Source organism: Hydra viridissima, unplaced genomic scaffold (genome assembly GCF_058129835.1).
Source record: "Hydra viridissima isolate aposymbiotic clone 2 unplaced genomic scaffold, HvirCarnegie_v1 scaffold_15, whole genome shotgun sequence".
Lineage (NCBI taxonomy): Eukaryota > Metazoa > Cnidaria > Hydrozoa > Anthoathecata > Hydridae > Hydra > Hydra viridissima.
This window is the reverse complement of record NW_028324314.1, coordinates 341663-367443: the sequence shown is the minus strand read 5'-3', so window position 1 is coordinate 367443 and position 25781 is coordinate 341663. Positions and strand designations below refer to the sequence as shown.

The window sequence follows — 25781 nt, the reverse complement described above, 5'->3', positions numbered from 1 at the left end:
ATTATCATTATCATTCGTATTCTTATGATTATTATTACTATGATGATGATGATGATGATTATTGTTATTGTTATTATTATTATTATTTTTATCATTATTATTAATATCATTATAATAATTATTATTGTTATTATTGTTATTATTATTATTATTGTTATTATAATTATTATAATTATTATAATTATTATTATTATTATTATTATTATTATTATTATTATTATTATTATTATTATAAATGTTATTATTATTGTTATTATTATTATTATTATTGTTATTATTATTATTATTATTATTATTATTATTACTATTATTATTATTATTATTATTATTATTATTATTATTATTATTATTATTATTATTATTATTATTATTATTATTATTACTATTATTAATATTGATAATGATAATAATAGTATTAGTAGTAATAATAATATTATTCGATATGTTGAAACGAGAGTTGAAATCTCGAGAAAAGATATTTTTATTATACTAATTTAATAAAAAAATCTCCTCTCGAGATGTTTTAATCATGCAAGTAATTTATCATTAATTCACATTGGTAATATTAACTCCAGATTAAACTCAGAAGGTCAGAAAAAGTGGGAAAAGTTCTTAAGAACTAATTATAAAATAATTTTATTGATGAATATTTCTTTAAAATTAACCCGTAAAACTATAATAAAAAGTTTTATGATCTATTCCTTCCAACACCAAAAATTGTGTGACTCTGAATAATGAAAAATATGTATATATATATATTATTGAATTAAGTTTCATAAACCTATAAAGTTTTATAAAGCAATTGAGACTTTACAAAGTAATAAAGTAATAAAGAATTTATTAGGGAATAAAGAATTTATTAGGTAATGAAGAATCTATTAAGTTATAAAGAATTTTTAAAGTTTTAAAGATATATAAATAAAAATAGTTTTAGAAAATAGTAAAGTCATAAAGTAAGATTTTTTAGATGATAATATAAATTCCTAGATTTTGATATAATTTATTTAGAGTTTTATATAGAATTATATATATTAAATTCCTAGAGTTTGATAGTTCCTAGAGTTTGTATGACAGTATGTAAGTCACGTGACACGTGTATGTAAGTCTAAAGAGCTTATTATCAAAATGCGGAATACCCGTTTTCGGAGAGTTCAGATATTTTTCTACAAAGAAATGCTACATGGTTCCTCAACTAACCAATTCAGCTTCATTTTTAAATCACTCTCATATGGTATTAACAATCTTTTTAAGCATCTTTTTTATTTATAAAATTAGCCAAGATAATTTTTTTAAGATTAGTCACATCATAGTGATGTAAATTTTCCGGTAAACTTTGATTCAAAGTTTACCGGTAAATTTTAAATAGAATGGGTAAATTTTCCTTTAAATTTTTTTTTTTTTTCAAGTAACATTTGTTATTTGTAAAAACCAATAGCGGTGTAAGTGGTAGACCGCTCGCTTCGTAAGGGATTAGTTCTGAGTACAATGACCGCCACAACTGCCCTTAACTTGTTTCTCCGCATAACAGCTCTATTCTTTAAGGCTTATTTTAAGGAGTTGAAAAGTTAAGAGAGGGTTGTATGAAAACTCTATTAGGGTTGTATTTTTAACATAAGACTATATAAAAAATTAATAAACAAAAGTTAGTATTCTCCTTGACTGTAATTGATAATGCCTTTACATTAATCATCATATTAAGACACAACTCTACTCGCTATTCCAACAGAATTCTTTTTTACCAAAAATAATTTTTTTTCAAAAAATATAAGTGAAACACAACGTTTTTGATGTGCAGTTCATTTAAGTTCTTCTTGTATTTTCCACATTGTACAATAAGTAAAATTTTAAAGAGGTTTCTATGCAAGATAAGAAAACAAAGCCCTATGACAGAATTTGACCTTCTACAAAAAAAAAAATTTTTTAATTTTGACCTAAAGTGTATTTTAGGTCAATTTAGACCAGACAAAAACCTTAATGATGCCGTTGCACCGCATCAACCTAGCTAGAACCCTGCCTTGTTAAAACATACTTCACAATAGACACTATACCAAATGCCTTTATTTCATGTTGCTGGTTTTAAATGTTTATTCTGCCGGCTATACCAGGGCCTGATCTTCCAAAAGGCACGTAAGGCCCGGGCCTAGGTCCCCCTAATTTTCAGCTTTTAATAATTTTTTAGCCCATCAGAATTTTGTGACGAAACAGTAGAATTTAAAAATATTTATTTCAATTTTTAAATAGTTAAATCTTTTGATGGCCGCGATGATTCTTGGGTAGCTGGTCATATGTCAACTCAAACTTTCCTCCCTCAGGGTTCGATAAATGAGGACACAAGGGGGCCCCCAAATTGTGTTGTGCCTATAGTCCGTGTTGTTCAAGATCGGGCACTAGATTATGTACTAAAATCTGGAGTTACTAACACTTTTTCGATTACATGTGTATAAAAAAGACTTCATCTGGAATTGATTAAACAAATAGGCAGCAGATTAAATAAATTTACATTTCACAAAGTATATACTTACATCTGTATAATAAAATATAATACATATGATAAAACAAAGATATTATTAAACTGCCAATTCAAAAATCAACTTCAGCTTGATCATTATTATCTACGACAGAATTACTTTCTTCGAAACCCTCTGTGACTAATTCACCATCTGATTCAGAATCAGAGCTATCCAATTAAGATACCACTGAGACCGGTTCAATTCGCTGGATCTTACGAGGTGGTTGTGAATCTAAAGAAACTTGTACTTATGTATAATTTAATTTTAATAAGTTATAATATTTTCATTAAAGGTAAAGGAAGAACATTTTACATTGTATATTGAAATGGTTACATAATGAATAATACTCTTTTACATCAGAACCAAAATATAGAAAACAATTATTCAAAACATAGACTTTGCATATGTATGATGATTATGTACTTTCACAGTTACCTTTTAATGTTATTATGGAAGAAAAGTTCATATCTATAGGACCATCGATGAACTGGAGCGCTGTATGAGTCTGCTTCTTTTTCCTTCTCACAGGTTGTTGTACTTTGATGTTATATGCAACTTTTGTTACTGTTGCGCTTAGATCATTTGAAAGTCTGTTAGGCTTCTTTGTTTTTTGCAGTGCGTACTCTTTATTGCTTCGCTCAACTGCAGCTGATGAGGCAGGTTATGATAGTAGCTTAAATGCAATATTCTGTAGAGGTTGCCCTCTACAGAATGCAGACCACCAATGCAATGAGTCAATGGTAATATCAACAGCTTCCCAAATCAATTTGTTGCCATAAACCTCTCCAGATTGGGATTTAAAAGACATAAAATCTTTCATTATCTCCACACTTAATAATTGAAATACTAATCCTATTTTGAGAATGGTTGAGAGACCTTGGGTTTTTTCTGACTCTATCAAATTATTTCCCATGAATCTAGGATCCAAAAGATTTGATGCTTTTTGAAAATCACGCACACTGAATTTTCTACGTCTTTCAACAGCTTCAGTTATTAACTTTATTTCATCTCGAGGAATTTCACAGTCACTATTTAATAACACTTCTTTAATGTTGTTGGCAACATAGTTCCATAAACGAGGCATTACGGATGCACGAACAAGATCTCCTTCTGCATATTTAACTGCATTTCGAAGTGATGCTAGTAATTGCTCGCAAAACACACTCATTGACCAAAATGAAACAGTATCATGTAAAGTATTCTTCACATAATTTAGTTTTGCTTTATCAGGTGCACTTGTAGCAAAAACTCGAGCATCTGAAATTGAAATATGCAAAACATTTTGAAGATCATTATTTCTTTTGATCATAGTAAATGCAGTTGACCATCTTGTCGGCATACTTTGTAGGCAAACAAGTTTAGACTTTTTCAATGTCATTTGATGTTCTAACATCACATGCTTTAAAACTTGCTTCTTTCGAAAGAAACCAGACACTTTCTTGTGTTGAAGGTGGTTAAACTGATTAGAGGGAATCTTAAGTATATCTGTAGCCAGGAGTTCGAGTGCATGTGCCCCACAGCCATAACAAAAAGTTTCTGGGTGATCATGTTGTAACAGCTTCCATGCCTTTGCCATATTTGATGCATGGTCAGATTAAAAAGGCAATAGGTTTAACATGAACTTCCTTAATTACAGAGTTGGTAATATTGCATATATATTCTGCTGAATGATGGTTGCATTTGGGATGAAATGACTTGAGAAATATTGGTTTTGGAGTAGAAAGTAGAAATTATATATGATTATCATTACAAACATCTGACCATCCATCAGACATCAAAACACATCCAAGAGACTTTTTTATCAGAATTGCATTTTCACTTTCAATCCGTAAATGCCACAATTTTAGCAAAGGCCCTGCAAGTTTATATCAAGATGGCGGATTCCAAGCAGGTCTTAGGTTTTTGAAAAACTCTATCCATAATGGCTTATCAGTCATCGAAAATGCAGTTGCAGTTCCATAGATTGCTGGATGAAGTATCCACCCACCGTTTTATACCAGGTAAATTATGGCCTGATAATGAAGAAGATCTTGGAAAAAGTTCTGTAGCAGTTGCATCTACCGATAAAGAATTCAAAACAGATTGACTACTAGCAGAAGGCATTACTAGAGAAAAATCTACTCGATCACGAAAAACTGTATAACTATTATTGCTTACTATATTTTTATTCTCGTTATCAAGATCTTCGTCGTCTTCATCTTCAGTTGAACTAACAGCAATTTCTGCAACTAGTTCAGTTGACAAAAAACTTCCTTTTATATTAAATTTCTGTTTGACTTCATTTGTTACATTTTTACAGTTCTTAACTAGGTGCCGCTTCATCCGAGTTGCATTATTTACAAACTGCTTCCCACAGAAAATACACTCACCCAGCATTTTTTTATCTGTGATTTTACATTTGAAATAATTCCACACAAGTGTTTTCTTATTATTCACCATTTTTTTAATTTCAAATAAATATATACAATAAATATGTAAAGAGCTGTAGTATAATTGTATGTTGTTATGATTATGAGTATGTTGTTATGATCAGAACTCATTTAACTGACACTGCCATCTTATGCGCAGAGTTTACTAGAAAATTTCAAAATTTACCAGGGGGTAAACTTTCAAAACTTTCCGGTAAATTTACCGGTAAATTTACCGGTAAATTTACCGGTAAATTTACCGGTAAATTTTCCGGTATATTTACCGGTATATTTACCGGTATATTTACCGGTAAATTTTACCTTCGCAACACTATCACATCAAAAAAATCATAGATGAAGCAAAGCGAAAAAATTGATAAATGCCCCAAATGATTCTATTGGTGTCTTAAAACACCATAGCGCATAATTAGGGTCGTTTTAAAACATTAGGCATCCACCTAAAGAGTTTAGTAATGTATTATATATTTACTTTTTCACAGATTTACCAATATAAAAGGTTTCAGGAGGATTGTATCAATGGTATTTAACTACCAATCTGTTATTGTTATATCTACAGCATACATTATTGCGGCCTCACTAGAAACACAACTAATAAAAAACAACACGGAAAATATGGCTTCTGCGCTTTTTTCTCTGGTCCTTTTGTTTAAGCAGTGTTTCACCACAACTACAGCATCATCAAGAAGTTACACTTTTAGTTCGTAAGTACTTTGCTAACATTAACTCCAAATTAAACTCAGAAGGCCAGAAAAAGTGGGAAAAGTTCTTAAAAACTAATTATAAAATGATTTTATAGATGAATATTTCTTTAAAATCAACCCGTAAAATTATAATAAAAAGCTTTATGATCTTCTCCTTCCAAAACCGAAAATTGTGTGACAAAAAAAAAAAAAAAAAAATATTATAATTGAATTAAGTTTCATAAAGCTATAAAGTTTTATAAAACAATTGATACTTTATCAAGTAATTAAGTAATAAAGAATTTATTAGGTAATAAAGAATTTATTAGGTAATAAAGAATTTATTAGGTAATAAAGAATTTATTAGGTAATAAAGAATTTATTAGGTAATAAAGAATTTATTAGGTAATAAAGAATTTATTAGGTAATAAAGAATTTAATAGGTAAGAAGAATTTATTGATTTTAAAGAGTTTTTAAAGTTTTAAAGGTATATAAATAAAAAAAGTTTTATAAAATAATAAAGTAATAAAGTAAGATTTTTTAGATGATAAAATAAAGAAATAAAATTAGAGTTTGATATAATTTATATAGAGTTTTATATAGAGTTTGATATATTAAGTTCCTAGACTTTGATAATTCCTAGAGTTTGTATGACAGTATGTAAGTCACGTGACACGTGTATGTAAGTCTAAAGAGATTATAATCAAAATGCGGAATACCCGTTTTCGAAGATTTCAGATATTTTTCTACTAAGAAATGCTACATGGTTTCTTAACTAACTGATTCAGCTTTTATTTTTAAATCTCATATGGTATTAACAATCTTTTTAAGTATCTTTTTAAAATCATTTTTAAAGTTCAAAAAAAATTTTCAAAAGCGACTTGATGTCAAGCTTTTAGATTATTGACAGCAAAAAAATGTAGAGCAGTAAAATATATCGTTTCAATTTGCAAACCTTTCAGTAACAGAAAGTTGCACCCACTGAAGATGTTTTTTTATCCAAGCAACTTTCACAAGCCTGCTGACCTGAAGTACTTTTCAATCTATTCTTAGGGCATGGAGTGCAACCGAAACTATTAGATCTGTTAGGTTCATAGCCAGGAGGACATTTTTCGCAAAAGTAACCATTTAGATCCGGTGCAGAGGCTTTCGGACAAACTTGGCAGAAATTTAGATTCGAAGAACATCTCTGTAGTATTTTATTTATAAACATTCCATTATTACTACAGCACTCTTCAAATTGTGGTTTATCTGATACGGTACTAAGCTTTGGTCGACTCAATAACTTGGATTGAAAGCAAAACTCTGCTTCTGCTCGAAGAAACAACTTTGTTGTAGAATAAATTTTGGGCAAAATATAATTGGAACGCAGTTCAATGCGCCATTTTGATCCGTCCAATCGAGGATAAAATTTACCTTCTGCATTCAAACAAAAAGTTCCAAACTTTTTACTGCATGGTTCAAATGTATACGGATTAGATTGAGTACACTTCGAATGATTTTCTCTGTATTGATTTGTAATTAAAAGACCATCTTCAAACATATAGGATTTCCCTGCCTATTGGTTTTTTAATAAAACTAACTTGATATTGGTTTCATGAGAAAAATTAAATGGTGGAGGTAGATGTATACTCAATTTTTTAAGAAAAAATGGTCCTTGGTCATAGCTCAAAATCCAAATATTTTCCACGAGCCACTCTTTGTTCGGAATACTTAAAAATGCAAATCCTTTTGTAAACGCAGTATCTTGAGTGTATAAAGTAGAAAGGTCAATAGTATCATTTTTACCTGTCATAGTCGCTGGGATTAAGAATTCATCTGTTTTGGTGACACTATTTGGACATTCACACATGTTAATTGGAACAGTGTGTATTAATGTTCCTGCATCACCACCAGGTTTTTCAAGTAAATCTGTACATACTGGTTTTTCAACTCCATGATTCATGTATGTTAGGTAAATACAAGCGTTTTTTATAATTGTAGTCTTATGATACCTTACAAGATGGAAAGCATTGTATTTGGTAAGAAGATTTTGGAGTTGATCACTAGATGATTCTTTCAATGAACTTTTGAAAAAACTAGTTTCAGCTATTAGAAACAACTGGATGGAGTTTTATTCGACGAGGCTAATATACTCCAAAACAAAAGCAAAAAAGAGAACCAAGTATATCCCATAGCTCATTGATTTTAAGGGTTTTTTATAGACATCCGACATTGCAAAAAAAATCCCCAATTACAAACAGTCGTGATTACGGGATTTTAATTTCCGAACACTTTCGAAATACTTGAACTCTTAAAGTATAATTTCCGAAAGACAGTGTAATTACATAAAGCCTGATGCAAGAGGTCGTTAACCGACAAAATTGTAACACATACACAAAAAAATGTTTTAAAAATTACATTTAAGTGATAGATCCATCCACGCAAATAAAAAATTAAATTTTATGACAAAATTCATTTACTTAACTTTTATTTTGGTAGGTGGACAAAACAAAAGCAAAAACTAAATTAAAATTTGACAAAGCTTCCGTAAAACTGTTCTTAGAAACACTGGAATGTTTACGAACTTAAGCGTGATCTAACGAAAATAGTACATGAAAATTACAACTAACATCCTATTGTTTTACATCAAAGATGCCGCAGAAATCAGCGAGCCATGGGAGTTTCCGACAAACTCTAAATTCTCACCCGTCAACAAAAAAATCTATTAAAATGGCTGCCCACAGTTTTCTAATACCACTTGATCAGAAACTCTGACCAAGTGGTATTAGTTTAAACTTTTATAGCATTTGTTTAATAAGACTGTTCAGGATAAAGTAACTACTTCACGCGTTGACATATTACTAAACAAATTACACCAAGGTAAAAGAAATTAGTTGTTGGTACGAACAGATTTTCATTATTTTTCTAAGATAAACTTTTGTAAACTTGGGAACTTTTTTCGTGTAAACAAAGTTCCGTCAATAATAAAATAGACCTGTGAGGATAATTTTAAAATGACTAAAAAAAGTATAGAGAAATGTAAAAAAGCTTAAATAAAATTTTTTGTCAAGGTCTGGTATCATTCAACTCCTTGGTCCTTCATTCACCAGCCTTAGTTTTTGTGTATTTTTTGAGTATTTTTTCCAATATGCCGCCGTTTTTTGCCACGACTACTCTATAAGCTCCATAATATATATTCCATTGAGCATTGTTTTTTAGTGGGTATATTTTCTAATGGGCTTTTTATAACTCGTTTGATAATGGAAAACCTTTTAAAAAGTTATTTTATTTTATGATTATCTTGCAAAATGCGGCCAGATATTTAATGTTTTTGTTTTTTATATTTCATATATTATTTCATTTGTCATAAAAGGCACATAATAACCCATTTGTTTTTGTCAAATAAAATTTAGTTTATATATAGCTGGTAAATCATGCTATGTTAATATTAAATACTGAGTTAATCATGCGGTTTGCCATAAGTTGGCTTTGCCTAATTCTCTAAAAATATATAAAATAAAGCTTTGAACCTCATTCTATTGCTGTTATCTTGAATAACTAAAAGGTTGATTTGACTGCTTAGACGAGAGCAAAACATTTCGATGAATCCGACAGACTTTAATGTAATTTAATTTCTTTTGTTTAAAAAAAAAGATTTGTAATAATGCGCAATGAGCATGGTTTGCAAAAAAAAAAAAAAAAAAAAAAAAATAGGTTGCAAGTCCATCTCTTATAGGTCCATGTGTTAACCAACGCGATTGCGATATATAACGGGTTTTTTCTAAACAATCAAACTTGATTTAATTAAATTTGAATACAATAGAATCAAAGCATAGATGTCTGGTTATTATTCACACATTTACCGACGCAAAATTTCAATTTAAACAGGTTAATTTTATTTAACTAATGTAAAATTAATCTAAAACCATCATTTAACAAAAAGCTATTCTAATACTGGCACTCGTACTTGTTGATAAAAATCCAAAGTTTGAATTATAAAGATATAAAAATGTGTGTTTCCAATGAAATTCAGTTTTCTTACTTTTGCAAAATTCTCCACAGCGAAGATTGATAATACGGATGTAAATACAAATATTTTGCGCCTCTTATTTGGTTTATTCATGCAAAACTGACTTAATTCTAAACTTAACTCTTGTTCGTCCCGGTTACAAATGAACGGTCACAGAGCAAAATACTTATCTTTGCTACGATTGTAGACTTCCAAGCTAATAGGAAATAAGTAACCTATTTTTATATTTCTTTAATTTGCGCAGCTGCAACCTGTTTTATTTTGGTTGGTTTGTCAAAACGAAATGGTACTAAAGTAAAAACTTTTGTCCTCATCCGGTTTGCTTTATGAATAACAAATATTTAAACTTGCAAGAAGCATAGTTCTATAAAGTAACAAGGTTGCATATTTGAGAAATACACTACATTTGCTAAACTTCAAAAGATTTACCGTATCTTCGGCCCTCTAAAATGAAGTTTGTATGGGCCCACTCACTAAAGCCTTTTCTGACGATGTTCTAAAAGCACTAAATCATTTTTTTAAACAATTCTCTGGGTTGCTTGAAGAAATAATAAAGGCTATTGATTACTCGTAGCTTAGTACCAGTATTGCAATATTTACTAAAGAAGGTTTAAAGACATTGCATTGCTAAAACAAGATAAGTATAAATACTTGTTTAATGATGATGGCTAACAGACACAAAACGTAAATTAGCCATTGCCACAAAATTATCGTACAACAGTAATAACAACTTAGATAACATAAACACTCAAAAAAAAGTATTTACAAGGAAATCGATTAAAAACAACAACAAAAAAAATTAACCGATATTTATTGAAGCTCTGCATTTAAAGACAAGGAAACATCAAACTCTTTCTTAAAGTTGTAACACACTGAAGATGCTTTTAACTTTTATTTCAACCTAACATCATCATGGGCGCCGGCAGGCAAGGGCAAGGGGGGGCAGTTGCTCCCCCCTGGAAAAGCAAAATAACAAACTTTAATATTCACAAAATTTCTTTTAACTGTTAAAAGATTTTATTTCGATATCTTATCAATTTAATTCATTTATAGTTTACTAACCGTAATGTAAATGACAAGAGTTTAATTGAAATATTACTATCAAATGCAATGACTTCCACGATGGCGGAAGCTTTTTTATAAAGGCATATTTTATATTTTAAAAAAAAGATGTTTGAATGAAAGTTTAAAAAAAAATATGATAGAACCAGATCATAGAAAAATAAAAAAGGAACAAATAGAAAAAAACAATAGATAAAGGAGAAGTATATAAACCAAAAAGAAGAGAGGAAGAAAAAAAAGGAAAATAAAGGAAATAATAATAAAAAAAAAGAAATCGAATTAAAATAACAAAGTTCTTACGCAATTTGCGTAGTTTATTTGTTTTCGTAACGCAAACAAATAAATTTCGAACGAAGAAAGAATCGGATACAGTGATCAAATTTTTTAAATTATTTTTTAATGTGTCATTTTCATTTACTTTTTTATGCTGTTGTTTTTTTGTTTGTTGGCAAAATATTTCTTGTTTGTATTGTATTTCTATTTATTTTTTTCCAATTTATTGTGTTATATTCATTTTAATAATACTACTACCTTGTGTTTTTTGCTAGCTAAATGTTGATCATTATAATTATATATATTCAATTTGATTAACTTGCATTAACCTGTTGTATTTTAATTTTTGTTTTGTATTTTGGAATGTCTAACTTCTATTTAATGTTTTTTAACTAATCATTATATTACTATATAATTTAGCATTATTTGGTGTTTACTTCACATTAGTTTTTTTACTGATTGTAAACAACCATGAATGTAAAATCTTTATTCAGAAATATATGATTGATATCAAAAAAAATTTTTGAAAAAAAGTTTCTTCAATTTATTTAATTTTGTGACTGTTCTAAATTTAGGTTTTTACAATATTTTTTTTTCAGAATACTGAAAAAAATGTCCAAAAAACGACAAAGTAGTAATATTTTGGATTACTTCAATTTTAAACGTGTTGCAACTACAGATGATTCCGATAAATCACAGGAACATATTACTCTTCCTCAACCGGTAGTGGCACCAAGTGAAACCGATTGTGATGCAAGACAGCAACAAGATGTTGATGCATGCAATGGAAACATGCAGAAAACGTCAGAGGTTATGATTGGAGATAAATCATCAGAATGTAAAAATGATAACGGTAACTCAGGTTTCGATGTTGGACTTTATATTCAGGCAACAGCTAGAATTAATGATGATCTCAAGTATCATATACTTACCGAGCCATTCAAGCCCCATGAAACTTATGATTTTAAAAAAGATGTGCCAGAACATGAAGCTGGAAAGCGACGGTTTAGACATGCATGGTTGGTTCAATATGCTCCTTGGCTGGCGTACTCTTTAAAACTTAAAGGTGCTGTTTGTATATATTGCATTCTTTTCCCACAAAAGGTACATCGAGGTTTTCAAGGTGCATTTATTACTACAGCCTTAAGAAAATATAAGGATTTTAACGAACGTGCTCGAAATCACATGTCATCGTCATGGCATATGTGTTCTCAACAAGATGCTGAAAACTTCATGGTAATGAGTCCAAACAAGGAAATTGTATGTCAGGTTGATGATTCTGTAAAACGCATTGTTGAAGCAAACAGACAGAAGCTCTTTTCTATCCTTTCAACGATTTTGTTGTGTGGAACAAGTGATTTGGCTCTGCGAGGGAAGGAAGGAAGTAAAGGAAATATGCATCAGCTATTGAACTTTCGAATTGAGGCTGGTGATAAGATTATAAAAAATCACCTTGATACTGCTGCAAAGAATGCAAAATATACATCACATCAAACCGAAAAAGAATTGATCAAAATATCTGAACAGATTCTGGTAAATGATATTGTGTCAGCTGCAAATAACTCCATTGGATTCTCAGTATTAGCTGATGAAACAGCCGATATTTCAGGGACAGAACAACTATCCATTGGAATACGCTTTGTCGACCCAACAAAAGAGCAAATGATTCGGGAAGAATTCCTTGGATTTGTTCCACTGAACGACATGTCTGCAGCTTCAATTTCCGACGCCATATTAAGCAAGTGTTTATCATTAGGTCTCAATTTAGATCGTCTGTTAGGTCAGGGATATGATGGTTGCTCAACCATGGCAGGAAAGGATAACGGCGTCCAATCAAGAATCAGAATGAAATATCCAAAGGCAGCTTTTGTTCATTGCTCATCACATAGACTGAACTTGGTTTAAATGATCTGAGTGCACTTCCGCAAATTCGCAATACAATTGGTACTATCAAGTCAATTATTGCATTCTTCCGTGAAAGTCCTAAGAGAAGGTCAATGATACCCAACGTTCCTCTTCTCTGCGAGACTCGATGGACTGCAAAGTATAAGAGCATACGAGTGTTTTGTGATAATTTTGACCAAATATTTACCCAGTTGGATGTGTTATCTAATGAAGCAACCGGAAACACACGTCAATTGGCACATCAGTTGTTGTTAGCATCCAGCTCAACAACTTTTTTATTTGGACTAATTATCATTTCATTTTACTCAGCTCTCCTGGAACCCTGTACTCAAGCACTTCAAGCAATTCAACTAGACCTTCCACAAGTACAGAGGCACATTCACGAATTGCTCTTGGTTATAAACCTACACCGTAACAAGGCAGATATGCATTTCAGTGAAGATATCTACAAGAGAGTGATCCAGTTGTCTGGAAAGTTGAACATTCAACTAACACCACCAAGGCAATGTTCAAGGCAGTTATACCGAAACAATTGTGGAGCAACGGATACAATTGTCGAGGAATACTTTCGCCAGGCTATGTATATCCCTTATCTCGATTCATTAATCGATTTGCTTCAAACGCGGTTTTTAGAAGATAACATTGCTCAATTTAATCTTTGTTTTCTTCATCCTGCGAAGATGAGAACTTTAACTCGTGAAAAATTCATTTAGAAAATGTCAACTGTCAATGAAGTATACAAAATTGATAACTTTAAACTCGATAGTGTAATTTGGTTTGATTTTTGGGCCATTCAATCTTTTAAAAACACAATAAACGAATTCACAGATTTACTACCAAGGACTGTGTTCTACCCTGCTGTTCGTGAAGCTTTGCTCATTTTAATAACACTGCCAACAACAACATGTACTGTAGAAAGATCATTTAGTACATTGCGGCGCGTGAAGACTTGGCTACGATCAACCATGTCCAATGAGCGTTTGTCTGGGCTTTGCATGCTGAGCGTGCATCGTGAAAAAATACGCTCCAGAAAATCGGAATTTATGGAACAAATTGTAAATAAGTTTGGCAGTGAACGCAGACGACTACAATTTCTTTTTACTGAATAACAATGATTTAATCCTTGTGTCTTTATTTTTACATTTTCTTTAATTTTTTGTTGTCACTGGTCTGATAAAATGACTTGATTAATTAATGCATTTATGTTGTTTTTGAAATATCACTGTTGAATTTTATTTTGCCCCCCCTTGTAAAAAATCCTGCCGGCGCCCATGAACAGCATAGTATATTGAATATAGATTGCCAATAAAGCTAAAGGCACTCCTATGAAATGCTCAACTAAACCAAACCAAACTAAAACCTCTCTCTGGCAAACCTCTCTCTCTCTCTGAGATTGCTTTGAGAAATGGATTTGGGTTATTAATTTCTAAAAAACGAATTGTTCTCCATTTTGTGCAACTTTCCAAAATAACGGAATAATTTTTTTAAAATCCTTTAATAGTTTTCTTTTGTTATTTTATTTGCAAACATTTTTGCGTTGCTTAGTCAAAACTGAGCAGTGAACGCCTCAGGGAAGAAAAAGTATAACCCCTAAGATTGGGAGTAGTAAAAATTCTTTTTTTCGGACAGATGTCCAGAGTAAACTAAAGACTCACGTAGATAAAGAAAGTAAAGACTCACGTAGATGAAAAAGCTTTTATGCCTAAATGATGCTCATGTACCAGTTCATTACACATTCCATCCTCACATAATATTTTCTAATACTTCAGAGTCATAAATGTTATACCTAAAAACCTTTATTTTTTTTTTATCCCAGGTTCAACAATTTCATATATATAATATAATGATATTACTAATAATACTAATAACAATATTATATAAAAAAATTACGCTGGATTAAATTGGAGAATTTCTAGCGGAATAATGGTCACTCCAGAGTGGATTAGATACTTCCTCGTTCAAATTCTAGCCTAGCTTTTGAAAAATTGTTTTAGCCCAGTGTCTCTATTCATTTGAAAATAGTCAGTAATCGTTTTTTAAGAATTGACAATTCTAATTGAAATAAGTTTTCGCTCGGTGTGATCTGATTCATTTCTTTAATTTCAAGCCTAAGTGTATATGTAGCCTTATTCCCTTAGTTCATGCATAGTGTAAATATTCGTTTTAATATTCAGATTTATTGATATGCCGGAAAATCTCCATAAAAATGAGTGTAATCAACATCTACTTTGAACAATTGTGCAAATATGAATCTGTCTGAATGAGTCAACAGTTTGACTCGTAGTGCTTGACTTGAAGAAATGCAAATATTATATATATATATATATATATATATATATATATATATATATATATATATATATATATATATATATATATATATATATATATATATATATAGAAGATACGGCGAAGGATGACAACTTTGTTGGTACTTAAAGTTTCATACCGGCGTGCCGGCAATCATCAGCCAAAATATATAATGAAAAAAACGTTACAAAAAGAGAACATTAAAGAAAAACGAAAAAACCGTTAAAAATGTCGTTAAAAAAGAATTGTTCTTATTAATGGCTTCAAATTAGTCTTTACTGTCAAATGACGCAAGCATGTATTTATTCATATGCCTACACTTATTTACCAGCTCTTGCTTTTTATTTAATAAACTTGCGCCTCTATAGATGGCAATTTCAGTTTTTTCATTTAAACATAGAGCGCATCTTCTTGTGCTTGGTTGATAAGGTTGGCATTTCCTGATTATACTCCATTTAATAAAAGGTTTTCCGTTTTTTTCTTTTATGCGCCACACTTCCTTGGATAGTTCGGTGTCGTTTTTGTATTTTATAGTATTGAACGACTTAATGTGGTTTGCATAACGTAATTTAAAAGGTGGTTCACTTATGCCAATATATATTTTATCTAAATAGTTCGGAAGGTCTGAAGAAATAACAGCTTTGTAAAGTATGTTTTCTGTTAGGCAAAGTTTATTTAGGGGACAATGCAACCTGTTGATACAATTGCAGGATTTCTTATTTTGATCTTCAATATCTTCGATGATTTTTTGGTTATGCCAGTTTATTATAGATTTTAAATTCGGCATGCAGCTGTAGCTGACTTTCAAAGTGTTTCTGTTGAATATTTTGTTCAAAATATGCTTAGATGGAAAATGTTTGTCTACCAAATCAAGAAATGATTTGCCAACTTTTGTGATCACATTTTTGCTAAATGGTGGGTTGAACCATATAATGTTACGCTTTCGATTATACTTCTTTCTAGTATTATTAGGAGTATTGTTACATTTTAATTTATGACTATATCCTGCTTTATTTAATGTCTCCTCATAACACTTAATCGCTTTGCCGAATATTTTCTCGCTGGATGAAAGTCTCGATAATCTGCGTTCCAATGAAATGGGTATTTGCTTAATAATATTCGGAGGATGGTTTGATTCCTTATGAATATAGATTATTTGATTCCCTGGCTTGCTATAGGGTTGGTAAGTAGCCGTATCTTCTATGTAATTGCTCTTGCCAGAAGGCTATTGAGCACTCTCGAGTGAAGAAGTCTTTTACTAATCATAAATATATATATATATATATATATATATATATATATATATATATATATATATTATTACTATTATTATATATATTATTATTATTATTTTTATTATTATTATTATTATTACTATTATTACTCTTATTATTATTGTTATTATTATTGTTATAATTATTATTATTATTACTATTATTATTATTATTATTATTATTATTATTATTATTATTATTTATATTATTATTATCATTAATATTATTATTATTACTATTATTATTATTATTATTATTATTATTATTATTATTATTATTATTATTATTATTATTATTATTACTATTATTATTATTATTATTATTATTGTTATTATTATTATTATTATTATTATTATTATTATTGTTATTATTATTATTATTATTATTATTATTATTATTATTATTATTATTATTATTATTATTATTATTATTATTATTATTATTATTATTATTATACAAACTAAATAATTAGTTTGGTTTATATAACATTACTTCAAGTTTCACGTAATAGCGGTCATCAGATGTTATAAACCGTAATAAAAACCGAATTTTTTTTAGCCACCAAATATTTTTTAGTTATCAAAAAAGTTCAAAAGTGTCTACACAAGTTCTTTTCAATGTATTTCATATACTTTGCCCAATTTAAATATTGCACCTTACTCACCACATTTACCTCTCTAAATTTCAACATCACCTTAATGATCTTTTTTCACGCCATCATATTTTAAACACCTAAAATGTTTGACGTCATTAAAAAATACCAAAACTTTTTTCTGTAAATTTTTTCGATTAAGGTTTTGAAAACAGTTGAAAAACAAAAACTTTAATTCTATTTATTTTAAACATTTTTATGCTACTTTTCTTGTCTACTACTCCATATTATCTTTTACTTTACTGACTTTTTAAGGTGATTAAAAGAAAGACCGTAATAAAGATGTTGTAATCGAATTTATATAAAATTAACCGAAAGAAGTTTACAAATCGATTTCTTGTCGATCCTACCTAGCAGCAAATGATCTGTTTCTTTCAGAATAGCTCGTTGTACACGTTTTACACTTTTATCAATAATTTTGATCCTATTATTTGATTAAGTCCTCATATTTGACGAAGACTTGAACTGATTGACGGCCATTGTTCAATAACATAAAAAAATCTAATACCAATTTAAAATCAAATAACAACAGAGTTAATCTTAATGCAGGAGAGCTTATTTACAACTAAAACACGGTCACACCGATCGCAGATCTCAGATTAGTTCGTCGCAGATATCGTTTGGTGACTTTTCATACTACAAAACCAATACAAATATTTTACTGATTTGATACTGGTTTTTGTTTTATTTTTCTTGATTTTTATGGTTTGCTGTTGCAGGATTCAGTCTTTTTAATTAAGCCTAGAGGTTAAAGCCTCAATTCTAAAATCATTAACGTGCTGGATTAAACAACTTCAAGAAAAACTTTGGAAACAAAAACTGCTTTTCTCCATCAACCAGCTGTTCTAATAAAGATCGCAGAAAAAAATACTTTCAGTAAGGAAAATGGAAAAAATAGAGCACGAAATGAATCGGTACGTCGTTAATTTCTGTTTTATTTGTGTCGCTTGTTCTTTAACAATTTAAGTTTCATAGTTATAAAAACTGATAAAATAAAGCAGAATGAAACGAGAGTTCTTAAACAACAACAAATTTTTTAACTGAATATCAGAACTTAAACATGAGAAATTTAATACTAGAAACTAACTATCAGAAAACTGTTTCAGAGAAAGCTTCATTAAAATTATTTAGGCTATATTAAATTTATTAAAGATTATGAAATGTTACTCATCTGATTGGGTAACAGCATTCCCAAAAATGCCATCAGCAAAGGATTTAAAATCAGAATAAATGATCCTAAGTTGCATATTCAAAAAGTTTAGAGTCAACGTTTCAATAAACAATTGATTATCCATTAAGTTCCATCAACAAACATAAAAAAGTAAGTTTTAAAAATTTTCATAAGCGCTAAATTATTTTCCCAAAAGCTTGCTATAACAAAGCTTGCTATAACAAAGACCTAAAAACTGTTTTAAACCTTTCTCAGTTTTATTAAACAACCCATAGAAGAATAAGTATTGCTGAATGTAAATCACTTTGTGGAGGCTCTTTCAACAAGTGCATTTCTACTTAAAAACAATTCAATGAAGTCAATTGAATAGCAGGTTAATCAAATGGGGCGTAAGTCCATTTTTTTGCCAAAATTTAGTTTTTGTTACTTTTGAATTTCATAGTGCAAATGGCAAATGTATAACTTTGTTAACATGTAAACCCCTAGACGAAGGTCGGAAAAGATTGAAAATTAGTAAAACAGAAGAGATAAAACGACAGAGATATTAAACACTGAAAACAAAAGTTATTATAGCTTGCAGGCAGAACAACAAAACGCGTAAACCAAGGCAAGCTTTGCATCCTGGGAACTGTAGATAAGCTCAGTTGGTATTACACTAGCCCTTTTTTTAAAGATCAGGATCATAACTATTGCTAGCTATGAGTTTCAACCAATCAATAATTTTAACTTGGACTGTTAAACATGGAACAATATTTCTTTAAAAATGGATGTCTGAAAACTCAAACATGTGGAGACTTTAGACAAACTTTAAGCAATAAAGAAATAATTCAATAGTAAACTTAACTAGTTAACATGATTTTCACACAGTGGGAGAGGAAAAAGTGCTAAATAATGTAAAATTGCGAAGAAACTTGAAAACTTTATAGAAATCAAGACAATATAAATATTTTCCAAATCATTTTCTTAATAATTAAAGAATTTAAACAATGTTAGATGTTGAATTTGGAAACCTGATAATAGAAAACACAAGAAAAGTTGATTAGAAATATGTTTGATATAAAACTAAAGGTAAAAGTTTATGCTGAATATTGTCTGCACAAAATTAAAGCAAAATAGTTCCACTCTCTTATAAAAGAAAAATATGAAAATGTCATTAAAGTGTGCTTTCACATGCAACAAACCCAACCGATTCCTAAATTAAATCTTGGTGAAGTGTTTAATGCTTGACGAATTCGGCACTACAACTTAACATTTGTTTGAAATCATCAAACATTTTTTGATGCTTGTTCATCAAAAAACAAAAACTTTATTGTTTTGTGTTTTTTGAAAAATCTAATGGAAACTAGTGTTGAGCTCAATGCTGTCATACATTTTTTCCAATCACTTATCACTGTTTATTACCTACCGATCAAGAATTTAGACGTATAAGCATTCTACAAAGTACAAAGTGCACGTTCTGTAGAGCATGACTTTAAGGAAAATAAAGCAGATATAAAAAGTGAATGGCTTTCTTTGAGGTAACAGTTGATGCAAAGGACTTCTATGCCAGTGCCCTTGACAGTGTTGAGAGAATAATGCAGAATGACGTTGATTAGTGTAAAGAAAAGGAACCGTTCGTTTAAATTAAACAAAAATATTCCACTCGGCTTTTTTTTTTATTTTCGCTAACAAAGAATGTTCTACATTCTTGTTTTTAAATGATGTTTTTACATTTATGTACTAAAAAAAACATTAACATTAAAACAATTCAAATGAACTTTCGTCCCAAACGTCAAAGGTTCATACGTTAAAAGCGTCTCTGCCGAACTCGAGGTAGGGCGATACCCCCTAAGTTAATTCCGATGTTAGGTAGAGTTGTTTGATTCAATTAATTTGTTTACATCATAGACATCTTTAATTGCATAAAAACTCATTAACCAAATCTAATAAATGTAATTGAGCATTTTAGAATAAAAAGAGGTAAAAGAGTCTGCAGCTTGGTTTGAACCGTTGACGCTGAAAACCACGGTTGAAACTTCTCTTAACATTTTGTAACATATTGAAAAATATTTGCGTCACCCAGTTTGCATTAAACGCATTTCGAAATCAAACAACTTGGATTGTAGTTTTTACTATTAAAAAGCTCACGTTTGAATGGATGACGTATTACTTTTTAAAATGGTACAAATAAATGCGATCCCGGGGAGAGTCTACGCTTATCAATTAACGAAGATTAAATTGTGAAAATATTAGGAGTGTTCTAGAAATTTAAGTTATCATTTTTATAAGTCTATCCAAATCCACTTAAGTCGCATCCAATAAATCATCGAAATCCAAATTTTGTCACAAATATATTTTTCTACAAAATGTGTCGTTTTAAAAAAACCTCTCACATTTTAAACTGTTATAAATATAGTTAAAAAAATTAAAGAAAATATGTGAAATACGACAGTCTTTGTCCCATTTTCAAAATACGCCTTTAAATTATGCTTCTAAGTGCGAGTTTGACTTCAAAACTGTTCGTTAACTTATTGCTTTGTTAATCATTCTTCAAAATAATTCCACAAGTCCTAATTTAAGAAGATCTCAATCATGCAGGTACTGCTGCATTATTCAGAATTGCTTCAGTTTCTTTTAAAAGTGTTGCTTTTGGATAGATAGATTATTAGCATCTTTCTTGCTCTTAAAGTGCAGAGTCCCCGTAAGTCAAACCACTTTAAGTCAAATTAAAAAATTTATTGGTGGATATGGAAAAATGTATTCTCTAAAAAGGAAGTTTACTGGAATGGCAATTTTGTTTCAGTGACTAAGGAGGTGTCGGAAATATCTAATATCAAACGGCTTATTTCACTTCTATAACTCCTCTTTATACTCGTTTATTAGCCGTGAAAATAGTTTGCTGACAAATCTAAGAGCGTTTTACTGAAAATTGTCATAACCAATGACGGACTTCTTTTTCGTAGAACCACTTTGAAAGACGAAGTTGTCATGGAGAACGAGTTCGACGATATAATGGGTAAGAAAATATTTCTAATATTTACCATTTGAGACAGATTTTCGATTTTCAAATTAAACCTTCTCTCTTAGTTGAAAAATTTCCACAAGATGTATTTACAACGCTTGCTGATTTGCTGACATATGATTGGCAAAAATTTGCTCGATGTCTTTCGGTTGATGACTCAGCTATAGAAAATGTAAAAGAGGAATTTGAAACTACGAGAGAACAAACTTTGCAAACACTGAACCAATGGCGTAAGAATAATTCATCAAAAAAATGGCGAGATGTGAAAAGAGGATTACTTTTTTGCAAGCGTAAAGATTTGATCAGTGAATGCGAACGAAGTAGGTATTTTGAGCTTCATAGTTTTAGTGCCGCCTTCGCATGCCGAAGTTCTCCAGCTGCCCCTGAATATTTATTAGAGATAAGAAAAACAAAACACAAAATATACAAAAAAGGTTAAAACACTGCAGACCGTTACAAATATTTTTTACCTAAAACGAACAATTTTAAAAAGGACAAACTTTCCTTTATTTATTTAGTTTATTTATGTCACAAATCTTTCAGGCCTTTTATCAGCAAAAACATTTAGCAATTTTGCGGATTAAATTCACACTTGAACTAAGTTCAAAAAAAGGTTCATTCATAGCATTATTATATTTAATTGTTTAGTTTACAATATTAATGATTTAAAAATATGAAATAAAAACTAAATGTGACAGGACTCCGAATTTCGCTGTCTCAATTTTTTTGCAGCCAACCTACATTGCCCGTTTTTAACTTCCTACCCTCCCCCAAAGGGTGTTACTTCATATACTTCTAACGTAAAAAATTTTTTTTTCAACGTTAGGATTTTATGCAGTAACACCCAAGGAATGTTTTCAAATACTTTTTTATGAACACTGATTTCGATTTCGAAAGAATTATAGGTTTTTGCGAGATTCTCAAATTGAATTTCAAAATATTCCTCTGGGAATACTGTACATGTAAATTGCTTTTTCTAAAAAAAACTGCAATTCTTTTAAATACCGTTTACAACTGGAATTGCTTGAAAATTAAACTTATAGATATATTATTTCATCATAATAATAGTAAGCGAATTAAAAATTATATTAAGCAGTTTTTGCTAGTTTTTAAAAATAGAAATCTTAGGTTTAATTGTCATTTAAGTCTTGGGTATAATTTATTATGTTTTAACAATCAAAAACAAGTTAAAAGCGAAATGCCGTTCAATACTAACTTTCTAAACATTCCTCAGAAATCTCACCGTGTTATTAAAAATGTAAAGCTTTTGTATTTTAGAGTTAATATCCCGACATTCCGTTTTCGGTGTCCTGCCGCCGACAACAGCCTTCTTTTCACGTGACAATGAACTTAATCAAATTCATGAATGCGTGTGCCAAACAAACAATACAGGTAAATCAATCACGGTTTTAACTGGAATGTCTGGAATAGGAAAAACGCAGCTCGCTAGAAAGTATGCAGCAATTCACAACGACTATTTTGAAAGTGCTGTGTGGGTCGATGCAGCATTTGACAAAATACAAGTTTCAATAACTAATCTCTGTCACCAACTTGGTTTGAGCGTAAAAGATTCTCAAGGCGATCCGTTCGATATTGAAATAGTTTGTAGGAAAATACATCAGTATTTTGAAAGAGAAAAAACGCTTTACATCTTCGACAACGTCGACGATGAGAGTGTGAAGAATTTTAAAAGATACGTTTCATATAAAACAAATTCATTTACTTTGGTAACATCGCAATGGACATCATGGTCTTCCGATGTTAATCAAGTGCAAATTCATTCTTTCTCGCCTCAAGATGCGTTACTTTTCGCAAAAAGAAATATTAAACAAATATTAAGAAACGACGACGAAAAACTAAAAGAAATAACAAATGTGCTTCAATATCATCCACTCGCCATTAATCAAGCCATTTGCTATATAAACAACAATAGCGTTTCTTTGCAGGAATATTTAGATCTTTTTCAATCATATCCTTTCGAAATGCTCGAGGAAGGTATTCCCACTGAAGTGGAAACAAAGTCTACAATGACATCAATTAACATGGTATTAAACAAAATAGAAACGTCGAATAAAAAGTCACTAGAACTGTTAAACCACTTATCGTATTGCGACGGTCAACACATTACAAAAAAATTTATTCACAATATTTCAAAACACCTGAAAATAAACAAAGAGCTTTTGATAAATCGAGCAATAAGATTATTAGTCCGTTTTTCGTTGCTTGATCGTTTCGAAGATGACAATGACAAATACACGATGCACGAAATGACGCAATTAGCGTGTAAATGTTATCAGAGTAGAAAACAAATAACCGAAATATGCAACAAAAAGATCGTCAATTTTTTTAGATTACAGTTGAAAGACGTAAAAGTACATGTTGACGATGGGAAGCACTTCTATAACCATTTCATCCACATGTTTTGTATTAGCAAACCAAAAATGTGTGAAGTGTTCCATAAAAAGAGTGGGAGCATCCAAAGATTCTTATCAGACAAAGGTTTTTTTCAAGAAGCAATAAACATCCTCAATGCCATTCAAAATTATAACACAACATCTTACGGAGACAAAAATAAAAATACTTTAGACACAAAAAGTAATATAGCATACTGTTTGAGTCGAATGGGAAAATATAATGAAGCTTTAGAAATTTACTATCAAGTTGATAAAATACGAACGGATATTTTAGGTATCAATCATCTATCAACATTGGCTACAAAAAATAATAAAGCAAACTGTTTGAAACGAATGGGAAAATATAATATAGCTTTAGAAATTTATAATCAAGTTGATAAAAAACGAACGGATATTTTAGGTATCAATCATCCATTAACTTTGGATACAAAAAATAATAAAGCAACCTGTTTGTATGGAATGGGAAAATATAATGAAGCTTTAGAAATTAATTATCAAATTGATAAAATACAAACGTATATTTTAAGTATCAATCATCCATCAACATTGCGTACAAAAAATAATATTGCAAAGTGTTTGAGTGATATGGGAAAATGTAATGAAGCTTTAGAAATTTCTTATCAAGTTGATAAAATACGAACGGATATTTTAGGTATCAATCATCCATCAACATTGGCTACAAAAAATAATATAGCAACCTGTTTGAGTCGAATGGGAAAATATAATGAAGCTTTAGAAATTTATTATCAAGTTGATAATATACGAACAGATATTTTAGGTATTGTTCATCCATCAACATTTGATACAAAAAATAATATAGCTAACTGTTTGAGTGATATGGGAAAGTATAATGAAGCTTTAGAAATTTCTTATCAAGTTGATAAAATACAAACGGATTTTTTAGGTATCAATCATTCATTAACATTGGATACAAAAAATATTATAGCAACCTGTTTGAGTCGAATGGGAAAATATAATGAAGCTTTAGAACTTTATCATCAAGTTGATAAAATACGAAGGGATATTTTAGGAATCAATCATCCATCAACATTGGCTACAAAAAATAATATAGCAACCTGTTTGAGTCGAATGGGAAAATATAATGAAGCTTTAGAAATTTATTATCAAGTTGATAATATACGAACAGATATTTTAGGTATTGTTCATCCATCAACAATTGATACAAAAAATAATATAGCTAACTGTTTGAGTGATATGGGAAAGTATAATGAAGCTTTAGAAATTTCTTATCAAGTTGATAAAATACAAACGGATTTTTTAAGTATCAATCATCCATTAACATTGGATACAAAAAATAATATAGCAACCTGTTTGAGTCGAATGGGAAAATATAATGAAGCTTTAGAACTTTATTATCAAGTTGATAAAATGCGAACAGATACTTTAGGTATTGTTCATCCATCAACATTGGATACAAAAAATAATATAGCTAACTGTTTGAGTGATATGGGAAAGTGTAATGAAGCTTTAGAAATTTCTTATCAAGTTGATAAAATACAAACGGATTTTTTAGGTATCAATCATCCATTAACATTGGATACAAAAAATAATATAGCAACCTGTTTGAGTCGAATGGGAAAATATAATGAAGCTTTAGAAATTTATTATCAAGTTGATAAAATACGAACGGATATTTTAGGTGTCAATCATCCATCAACATCGGATTTAAAAAATAAAATAGCGATCTGCTTGAAACGGAGAGAAGAAATGGAAAATTGACGTTTTAAGATAATCGTTTTCCTAAATGCCAACCAATTATATTTTACATGAATTTTGTTTATAAGTAGATTTATATGATTTTTATATCTTTTTTTATCGGAAGTTTTTTATCCAATGTACGATAAAAACGTTTGAAGACGATGGAAGTTGTTAATAAGAAAAATAAGAATTGGTATTAAGTTTTTGAATGAAGTTTGCAATTCAATGAAATATTTTCAAAAGGGGTGTTAAGTTAATAATAATAAATTATTTACAGCCGGATTAATAGAAAATTAAAACTGAAACTTGAAGTTTCAGAGGAATACCCTTGGGACAGGTTTTACAAAAATTTCAAATGATGTTTGATG

At 29.8% G+C, this 25781-nt stretch overlaps 1 protein-coding gene and 2 pseudogenes across 2 annotated transcripts; 2 read left to right on the top strand and 1 right to left on the bottom strand.

Annotated features, from left to right (window-relative positions):
- Window positions 1-25781, top strand: part of LOC145182606 (uncharacterized) — a 286819-nt pseudogene that overhangs the window by 99498 nt on the left and 161540 nt on the right.
- On the bottom strand, window positions 2581-3330 carry LOC149878016 (uncharacterized; annotated as a pseudogene).
- LOC149878015 (uncharacterized) lies at window positions 17692-25611 on the top strand. Of its 2 annotated transcripts, XM_090072433.1 has the most exons (4): window positions 17692-18022; window positions 21222-21274; window positions 21346-21600; window positions 22559-25611. In XM_090072433.1, the coding sequence occupies exons 1-4, from the start codon at window positions 17994-17996 to the stop codon at window positions 25432-25434; spliced, it is 3213 nt and encodes a 1070-aa protein (XP_089928559.1). In that variant the 5' UTR covers window positions 17692-17993; the 3' UTR covers window positions 25435-25611. The 2 variants fall into 2 exon arrangements, with proteins under 2 accessions (XP_089928559.1, XP_089928560.1); XM_090072434.1 differs by lacking the exons at window positions 21222-21274; window positions 21346-21600 and having other exon boundaries at window positions 17703-18022.